Below are 10042 nucleotides of genomic sequence, written 5' to 3'. Positions count from 1 at the left end.
TAGAGTTTTTTAAAACACAAATTTTCAAACCATTATACATTTTAAATGAGAAATTATTAATCTTATGTACTTAGAAAGAAATGAAAGAAAAAAATATACTATTTTATCTTCGAGTTGTTGAATTGATTCGTTTTTTTAATTAATTAATTATTTTTTTCTTCGCGTAAGAAAAAAAACAGTTGTTAGCGCTCCTGCAGTTTTTCTGTTGAACTATGAAAAACGGGCAAACATTTTTTACACCTGCCTTGCGGTCCACAATCTTCACTTTCGTTATTTTTTCCTCTCTTCTCCCTTCCGTTTTTGTTTACCTAAGATTCTGAATGACATACATGATCTCTGTTTGAATATTCACGTACACATAAACGGAATACTTGTGTCTGTTTTTTATTTAAAAAATGAAGTGATAAAAGTGTAGAAAGTCTTAATTTTGTAACAATCATCTAGTGTATTAGATAAATAGTTTTCATTTTCATGTTACTGTCGAAAATGCTGCAGAATGGACGACAATATCATACCTATAGCAAAGTTGAATAACGGCGCTATAAAACACGGGGTTTCCCCGAGACAAAATCATTTACTTTCTGTATTCCAGGTAAGTTACTTTTAAACAGTATTTTTCACCTCATGATGTATCATTCTTCGAGTACCATGTGCCACGAATGACTACAATTTCAATATCGCTCAATTGCCTGTAAAGTTACATAATTTGGCCATCGGAGTGATAACGTTCGAAATTGTTTACATTGCATGGTAATTAAATTTTACCGAATTTTCAACGTAACTGTTTTCTTTCAGAGTTTGGAAAGAACGTTAATTGACAAAAAGAAGAAGTATTCTGAAAAAGTCGAATCTCTGATACGAGCTTGGGAGCAAATAGTCACTTTCGTATCGGAAGCGTCGAAAGAGTCGAAAGAATCACCTCAGCCTTTTTTTGATAATTTGTTCTTGTAAGTTTTTTTTCGGTTACTATCGTTGAGTTATTTTTATATGTATTTCGAATCAATTCTAATTGTGTATTATTTTTGGCGATTTATCTAGAAATACTCTACGTTTCGTTTTGCGAGCTGATTGGCCAACATCTATTAATACTCCTACCAAAACTCATCTATCTGTTACATTGCAACGGTTTACCACTGTTTTGAAGAGATGCGGTTTATACTCTGGTATATTGGAGCAATGTCGTGTTTTAGAATTGATTGTAAAGGATCCTTGGGGTCAGAAAGATGCTAGTGATAAGTCAGCGTTGAAGAAAATTCTACAGTCCGAAGATGTTGATCAGGATGGTACGTTGACGAGTAGCTTTTAAAATATGTGTGTAATGTACCGAACATGAAAAAGTAATACTGTAATATTTTTTCAGCTTGCGAAGAGTATTTCAAATTGGAGAATGGAAAAGTCGTGGTGGTTCGATTGGAAATGCTCTTGCTATCGAAGTGCGAAGATATTGCCGTCAATCTCTCCAAGGCGTGTCTGAACACTATCGAGAGATTCAACGAAAGCTTAGAAGAATTTGATATTTTAGATTTTACTCAAAATGAAATCGACTACATAACCGATATATATTTTAGTAGCTTACAAAAGAATAAAAGAAAACAGGAACTAATGATAGAAGTACGTATTTCAGTTGTACTCCCAACGCTTAATATATTACGTCTATATTGGAGTAAATGTCGAATTATCTGTGAAAAAGATATTTTTTCATTTTAAAATTATTTTCTATTGATAATTAATCTCTAATACGGATCGTTTTATCGGACGAAAATTATAGGGTAGTTTATAGTGATTATAAACGTTGCTTTATCATTTGCGTACATCTTTGATAACGATTTGTTCGAGAATTTTTAGTCATTGTTGATTATTTTTTGTTTCCAGTTCCAAAAATATCAACTTGGTGATGGACTAGAATTGCTCAAACGGTACCGCAAACATTCTATCGGTGGAAAATTTAACGAGCATTGTAAAGCTGCTCGAGTGTGGAAAAATAATGCCAAGATAGTTGAATTGTTATCCAATACGTTGCTGGTCAATGCTATCCTCAATGAGGATTTAGTGGAATCGCAATCTCAACTAGAAGAATTAATATGTGAATGGGCAGCTTGTCTGACTGTAGATGGAGTACTCAAACCGATCGCAATGGAGTCGATCCGAAAATTTGTTTTAATTGCGCCTTCCTCCAAATGCTTATATCCGTTTTGTTCATTTCTGATTCGTAACGTGAGTATTGTTTTATTGACTCGATTTCACGTCTCAGTCTGTATATTTATGTCTCCTTTTCTTCTTCAGGGAAACTGTAAAGAGCAAGATTTTGATATGGTAGCGAGATGTCTGATTCGAGCAATAAATCAAAACATGAATGAAGTCGAACAGCTTCGAGTCGATCAAGAACGAGACAAATTGAAGGAAACGTATAGCCAGCTCTCCCAAGGATTCATGCTGTTATCGGATTTGTTGAGCGAATGCCAAAACATCTACAAGGAATGTCTACTCACCTCATTCTCGCTAACACCAACTCGCGAATGTCTTCGAACCATCGAAGCTTTCGTCACTAAATTAGCTAATATAGCTGATCCTTCAGCGGAAGTTGAATCCGAAGTATGCCAGGAAAATGAAGTGGGTGAATCGATAAGCTCATCCGACGCCGAGTTGCAAAAACCATTATCTAATGATGTGAACACGACTGCAGCGGAAACCGTATCGGAACAATGTGAAAATTCTACTATTCCGCTTAATAATATATCCGCGTCAGAAACTCCGGCTGCCGAAGATATTAAACCATTCGCTGCTTCATCGTCGAAAGAATTGAACGAAATATTCGAATCCATGGGCGTGCCTAAAGAAGACGTTGCTCAGATACAAGAAGAACTCGAATCGAAGCAGGTGAATAAACAATTCCATTCTACGAACGGTACCTCTTCGGCGTTCATAACGGAATTAGAAAACCTGAAATTAGATGAAACCGTAGGTGGTGATTTGAGCACCATTTTAAGTTACCGACGCTATCACACTTTAACGTGGGACTTGGAATGGCCCGAATTAAAAGAAAACTGCGAGCAGTATTTGGAGGATTTTGAGAAAAAAGACTTCGACGATGTAGAACTCAAGTATTTAGATTTAGATTACAATCAGTTCAAGGACCAGCCCATCATTTACGATGACTTGTACGGTATCGAGAAAGGATACGAACACTACGCGTACAGTACAACTGACTCTGAGGAGGAATATTCGTCGACCAAGAGATCTGGCTTAAGTTCTATAGAGTCGGATGAAGATGGTTATTTGATTCACAGAAAACGTAAAAGAACCCTCGACAGTGATTCGGATGAAGCGAGAAATAAAAAGAAACGTGCCCGAAAAACTAAGACTAGAGTTGAAGAACTCAGAAGACGATATTCTGAGAAATCCGATTCTGGTAGTAATCCGGAAGATGATAGAATATTCGGCTCTATCGAATCCGCCGTTGCTGGATCGGGCAGGAGGAAGGGCCGTTTCAATCACGTCAAAGCGCTTAGAGTCAAAAAGCAAAGATTGTTTAGAGAGCGACAGAAAAATGGTTTCTATATAACTTCATATAGGGGTGCTATCACGCACAATACTGAATTCAATGAGGATGAGCTGAATGATGTCGCGAAAGATGTCCTATCTGATGTTTCCGAGAGATTAGAAGGCACAAAGAGGTCTCCCACATTCGAAGATCCTCCCATAGTACCTGTTGATTCAGACAAACTTCTGCCACCGCTCGAAGTTATGTTTATCGAAGATGGTGCCGAATTTAATCACGACTTTTTCAAGCCGAAGCCGATAAAACCAGAACCAGCCGAGTCGGCAAAACCAGTCGAGAAGCCACGCAAATCTATCGCCAAAGAAAAAAATCCTAATGCCAAAAAGAAGGGTCCTAAGCCGGGAAGCAAATCCAAACTACCTCGACCTAATAATTCAAATCCAACGCAGTCGTCGAGTAAAACTGCTTCGCATTCGACTTTATTATCAAATGATAAACTTTTCAAAAAGAAATACGGTTCGAAACCGAAAAAGGCGGGAAAATCGACCGAAAATCAGCCCGAATATGACGCCGATTTATCTATTAGAGACGCAGTGGTACAGTTACCTAAATTAGACGAAACATTTAGTCAGTTCCAGAAAAAAAATAATGACGTTATGAAACCGATCGATCAAAATGTTTCGTTTACTTCGTACCTGAATAATAAGTTGGATAAATCTTCGATCTCATCTTCGGGTGATGTTTCGAAAACTTCGACCAGCGATGCAAACGGTAGTGATAGCATAGAAGATATTAAAAATTTCATAGATTCGTTCAAATCGCCTAAGTGTACGCCAACTCATGTCAGCGATTTGTCGCAAGCCTTCGAACTGCAGACGACCGCCGATCGTACCTGTCAGACTGATATTTCTGCCCCGGAGGTAGAAGAGATGGAAACCGAATGCAGAGATAGCGAATATTTCTTTAATGCTTCGGTTTCAGCCTACTTGACGTCTACTCCTGGACCGGTAAAACCGTCACCACCTCCGATCTGCGCGCTTACTCCAGAATTCGTGAAGCCGTCACCACCACCAGCACCGATCTGCGCGCCTACACCAGAACCTGTAAATCTGTCACCACCATCGATCTGCGCGTCTACTCCTGAACCTGTAAAGCTATCTTCGCCACCTAGCTGCGCGCCGACTCCCGAATTTGTACACCCGTCACCACCTTCGATTCAAAACAATGTCCATAAAGTAATAGCGAGCATGACGTCTCCGATAGTGCGACTACCTCCAATTAACACGATTCCTCCATACACTTCCAATATGTGCAACGGCGATACTGCTGTGCAGCAGATTTTACAAAATTATCGAAAAACCGTCGCTGAAAATCCAAAGCTGAAAAACATTCCTGCTCCGCGTAAAAGAACTAATGCAACTAAAATGCCAAGAAAGCCGAGATCTCGAGCTAATAAAAACGATCCTCAAGCTGCGAATGCGAAAATGCATAATAACTCGAAATCGAATACATCGGAGCTTACGCCTTCACCGGTGTCTCAACATTCTCAACAAGTTAGTCCTTCGATGCAAAGCGGTAATACGTTCCCTCCTATTAATACATTTTATACGGATGATGTAACCAAGTATCCCCCAATTTATCCTTCTAGTCAAGTAGTTCCGTGCAGTGCAGGGCAGTTATCTGTCGAAAACGTCTGTGTCCGAATCCCAAATGACCCTAATAAACACGTCTCACTTTTTGAATCGAATAATGGCATCGAAATGGGTGCGTTGAAGACTCTTCTTATGCAAGGACAAACAACATCGACATCGGCGACCAAAGTTGAACTTGGACCGAAGCAATCACCTTCGAATAATCTAATATTTAGCACTGCTCCTAGCCCGGTCACCAATCAAATCTCGTACACGGCTGAACTCACTAATGGCCATCACATCAGCCCTCCAATACCCCGAATTAATAACAATGTACCCCGCACACAGCATAACGATACTGGAATGAATACTCAAAACATCACGTACAATTCGTGCGATTCGTCCTCGCAGTCGTCGCAGAAAGCAGCGCAACAGCTCAGATATTATCAAGGATTTACGAACGATTTTGAAGTGCGAATACCTCGTATCGATTTCAAAGTTGATCCTGCAAGTTTTTCCACCAACAACGCGCCGTATTCAAATTCCAATAAAACAACGACCAGTACATCGAATTTACGAAATACTCGTGCGGATAATTATCACATGAATATTCCATCTAGTTTGTTACCCCAAGTTGTAATTCCAATGCTTCCAGAAACAATAAGAAATCATTCTTCGGGCAATACGCTCGGTAATTACCAAATAAATAATTATAATGCCACACCTACGGTTGATTATACTTCGACGAATTCGAGGAATATCGAAGTTAACGGAAATTCCGAAGTACTGATAAATAATATGGTCGATATCAATCACTATTCGCCAGCTGCACTGTTCTCAACGAATACCCAAAATATGAAAAGTAAGTTGAACGTGTGATGAATGTTTTGTAGAGTCGGGAAATGTGTAGGATTTTTTATTTATTTTTTCGTCATTTTTGCAGATGAATTGAAATTTAATGCCGACGATGTGGGTGATCCTAATGGAGTGTGCATTTCGATCGCAGAATCGCCAGAATTTTATGGATATTATTCGAGTCTCATACCGGGTACGTAACCTATGCGTATTTGTTTATCTAATGCACGAAGTGGGTGAAAAATTCAAGATGAGGGTATTTTTTGCGCGAAAATCATAGCATTTGTAAGTCGGTTTGAAAAATGAGGAAAAAACCTCTATTCTAAAAGTGAAAGTGTAAAGATTGCTAACCGAATTATAATTTTGTACTTAGTTTGAATAATTCTATTATTTTAATTTTTCCGATTTGTTTTCAGATGGAGCGCAGATGAACGAAAACAACCTTTTCAACGGTAGCGAATTTTTATTTTGAATGAAAATTTTAACTATACGTACTATCCAAGATTGCGTTAATTTAATATGCCTTTTTTAACGTTAGTGACAAAATTGCTGAATTAAAATGTACTCTACGGCGAAAACAAAAAATAATATGTTGTATTTTGTTGATTATAGTGTTCATTAGTTCTTAATTTGTCTTTTTAAAGATACCTGTTACCTTATAACTTTAGTGCCTATTCGTGTAAATTTGTTGTATATAAAATGAAAAATCATCTGCTAGTTTTAAGTGTATCATCGGCGAGCGATTAGTTGGTCCGTGGAATGCAATTTAAAGCACTTGTATAAAAATCAAAATTTATTTATAATTACCATTTTATCGTAATGAATTCACTAAAAACTGAAAACGATTCCGATTCTAGACGAACACTCATATATGCCAACTAATCGCTCTTTATTGTTGCAGGGCCAATTTTATGGGGTGGATTGTGTTTCTTCGGTGTTGTTTCTTATATTTTCCTCTTATTGTTTGCAATTGCAATATCTCGGCGCGGGACGCGATCCTTCCTTTGTTTTAATTCACGATAGTTGATTTTTGGGAATTTTTTGTGCATACGTATTTTTATTCCTGTGAGAAAAATCATCTTTGTCTCGTTTAAAAAGCATTATTTTCCCTCTGAAATGAATTTGTTTCTTTTCTGTTTTGTGAGTAATTTAATTTCCTTTTTTGTATCGGTTCGTTAATTTTTTTAATTATGCATTTACGGTTAAATATTTATAATGTTTTATCAAACGTGTGAACTTTCATTGATTTTAAGATGAAGTTTTTTTTTTATGAATTTTCTCATAAATAAAATAATTTTTGATTCAAGTTCTCTATTTTTGTATGGTTTGATTCATCAAAACTTAGATATTATTTTCAATAATATATTTTTTAATTCAATTAGGTATTTAAAAATTACAAGTATAAAGTTTTGATCGATAGAGAAAAAAAATAGGTAGGTAATTAATTGACGGTATTTTGATTTTCAGTTGTGCTTTTTTTGAGTGCGCATAAACGATGCTCCAAAAGATCATGAGGTCTGGTAATGCAAACAAAGAACCATCCTATGATACCGAAAATACAACGCCATAAGTTCAATGTTCTCCACATCCATAAATCTTGAGAAGTCTGCAACATTAAACAATTTAACATTATTTAAGCGATTGAATCTTCATAATTTACCAAAATTATTACCGTCAGTGTTTCCGTTCCTTCTGGAAATGTAGCGATTATCTCGTCAAACTTGAAGCATAAAACGGACAGAATGAATGTAACCGAGTATAAGAACACAAGAATCCAGTTACTGTAGAATTTACGTTGCTCTTGTAAAATTAACTGTTTTACAGTGATTAGATCAATCCTGGAAATGAAAAACAACTTGTCATCACAGAATTTTCTCGATTTGTCTACATGAAATTATATCATTAAAAAGACAAATTATTACTTGTCGAAAGCAAACACTAAACAAATTGTTGTTAGTATTGAGAAAGAAGCTGACGGTACATGTCCAAATTTAGAGTATAGTTCTATAAACGACATCAGCTCATTTTTTGATCCTTTGACTAGAGTGTAGGTCTGCGAATAAATTATGCATTAATATTTCGAGTGTAGGCCTGATTGCTTTCTAAGAGCAATACTCACAAGTACAAGCTGCATAAGCGAAATACCCCCTAATAATCCGTAGCATAAATTACTAACGGCGTGACTATTCCTTTGGAATGATATTGCTATGTCTACTGTACTGTCCAATTCTTTTCTGTAATTAAAATGATCGAATGAATAATGCTGTTGATGGAAATAGATCAGTGATGGTTCACTTACAATGGAAAATTATTCCAAGAAAAAGGATGGTGATCCTGACTAGATAATGTTGCGAGTAATTTATCTTTCGTGATCTCTAAAAAATATTCCTTTTGTTGAAGGTAAGCTTTGTTTTCAATTTTTTCATTTTGAACTACTTGCTGTGGTTTAGGTGCTGTAACATTTAAATGGTAACAGTAAGTGCCAGAGAACAGTGCTATGAAGTGAGGATTGTTTAACGTATATTTTCTTACGATGAAATGCTTCGGGTTTTGTGACAATATCATCTTTTAGTTCGTTTAAAACTTCGTTAATCGAGTTCATAATTTTTCACAGGTTTAGTGCCAACGATTTTAATGGGACAACGATGCAAGATAGGAATGTTTGAAAATTGAGGAAAGCATAATTTTGAGAAGTTTCGATTTGATTAAATGGCTGGGAATCCAATTACAATTTCAATTTTTATTGATGAAATTATAGAATTTTAATAATTCGATATAATTTCAAAAATATGAACCAAAGAACCAAACCAAATGGTAAAATCAGAGTTAGTGGTGTTGATATATCGATATCTTAAACGATATATCGATATGAGATCCAATATCGACATATCGATATGAAAAATCAATATCGACGATATATCGTATCGTCAAAAATTGAGGAAAAAATGCACGAAAACAGCCAAAAATATGAGTAAAAATTGAAATTAGAAAGAAATTTTTAAAATTTTTTCAAAAAAAAAATTTTCTCACTTTTTTAAAAATCTATAAAAAAACTTTTTGTCGTACCAAATTTTTTGCAGTTGTTAATTCGCAATTAAACTTAAATGACTGAGTATACAAATGGGAAAAATAGGTACTTTCAAGGCAATATTGAAGATATCGATATATCGTCGATATATCGATATCTGTTGGAAAAATATCGTGATATATCAATATAAAATTTTTCTAAATATCAACATCACTAATCAGAGTTCAACGGGTACCCGGATCCGCGGGTATTACCCGGATCCAAAAATTATCCGGGTCTACCCGGTTCATTATCCGGGTAGAAAAATTCTAGAAAATGACGTCATTTTGAGCAGTTCATCTTTATATCGCTAGGATCGCTATATAAAGATGAACTTTTTTCGTCACTTTGATTTGGCAACGTCGCATTTTTCATTGTTTTTCACTACCCGGTTCCGTATCCGGGTAACCGGGTTGCTTTCCGGGTTAAACCCGGAAACCCGATTATCCGGGTACCCGTTGAACTCTGGGTAAAATTAGGAGTCCATCCTGACCGGAATCGGAGCACCTTATTGATGACGTCATAGCTCAACTTCTCGATGTTTATTTATCATTTTCCGAGTTTTCACAGGTAATTGTATGGGAGAAATTCAGTTTTTCGACTTTATTAATCATTATTGGTAGGAATAAAGTGAATTTGCGTAAATTTCGATGATGACTTTTCTTAATTAAAATGACATTTTTCGTCGAATGGTTTGCTTTCCAGCAGAATTACAGAAACAACGACTTTATAATATTATAATATAGTATTTTCATTCATGGATAAATTATTATGTAAGTAGATATATTGAATTGAAATTTCTCGAAATTTTCAATGAAAACACTAGTGTTTTAAAATACCAAAATCAAAAATGTTCAGAATTTTATTTTTATCCAGTTCAAAATAGTTTTTTATCCAAAGCTGCTACTGTTTAGTGTTTATCTTTCAGAATTCAATGAATTCATTAAAGCTCAACGTTCGATTTTTACTCCGCATCTCTGGTTTTCACAA

The 10042-nt window shown here is 35.9% G+C and overlaps 2 protein-coding genes across 2 annotated transcripts; one reads left to right on the top strand and one right to left on the bottom strand.

Annotated features, from left to right (window-relative positions):
• The first annotated feature begins 306 nt into the window (after positions 1 to 306).
• Positions 307 to 7291, top strand: LOC135835735 (uncharacterized). The gene is made up of 8 exons (XM_065350140.1): positions 307 to 592; positions 796 to 947; positions 1039 to 1283; positions 1361 to 1611; positions 1873 to 2214; positions 2284 to 5992; positions 6074 to 6178; positions 6402 to 7291. The coding sequence occupies exons 1-8, from the start codon at positions 497 to 499 to the stop codon at positions 6455 to 6457; spliced, it is 4956 nt and encodes a 1651-aa protein (XP_065206212.1). The 5' UTR covers positions 307 to 496; the 3' UTR covers positions 6458 to 7291.
• A 40-nt stretch (positions 7292 to 7331) lies between these two features.
• Positions 7332 to 8811, bottom strand: LOC135835738 (uncharacterized). The gene is made up of 6 exons (XM_065350144.1): positions 8518 to 8811; positions 8285 to 8438; positions 8105 to 8219; positions 7908 to 8038; positions 7658 to 7823; positions 7332 to 7591 (listed from the first exon to the last, which is right to left on the bottom strand). Exons 1-6 carry the CDS (start codon positions 8585 to 8587, stop codon positions 7427 to 7429), a joined length of 801 nt encoding a protein of 266 aa, XP_065206216.1. The 5' UTR covers positions 8588 to 8811; the 3' UTR covers positions 7332 to 7426.
• Positions 8812 to 10042: the final 1231 nt, after the last annotated feature.

This window comes from Planococcus citri, chromosome 2, assembly GCF_950023065.1.
Source record: "Planococcus citri chromosome 2, ihPlaCitr1.1, whole genome shotgun sequence".
Taxonomy (NCBI): Eukaryota; Metazoa; Arthropoda; class Insecta; order Hemiptera; family Pseudococcidae; genus Planococcus; species Planococcus citri.
This window is presented reverse-complemented; position numbering and strand designations above follow the sequence as displayed.

Bases quoted from the DNA above. Each gene is read 5' to 3' on its own strand.
- LOC135835735 (XM_065350140.1), top strand. From the start codon at position 497: ATGGACGACAATATCATACCTATAGCAAAGTTGAATAACGGCGCTATA. The intron at 1,284-1,360 runs GTACGTTGACGA...ATATTTTTTCAG, and splicing joins CGAAGATGTTGATCAGGATG to CTTGCGAAGAGTATTTCAAA. The intron at 2,215-2,283 runs GTGAGTATTGTT...TTTCTTCTTCAG, and splicing joins GTTCATTTCTGATTCGTAAC to GGAAACTGTAAAGAGCAAGA.
- LOC135835738 (XM_065350144.1), bottom strand. From the start codon at position 8,587: ATGAACTCGATTAACGAAGTTTTAAACGAACTAAAAGATGATATTGTC. The intron at 8,439-8,517 runs GTAAGAAAATAT...TAAATGTTACAG, and splicing joins AAAACCCGAAGCATTTCATC to CACCTAAACCACAGCAAGTA. The intron at 8,220-8,284 runs GTAAGTGAACCA...TTTTAATTACAG, and splicing joins TCTTGGAATAATTTTCCATT to AAAAGAATTGGACAGTACAG.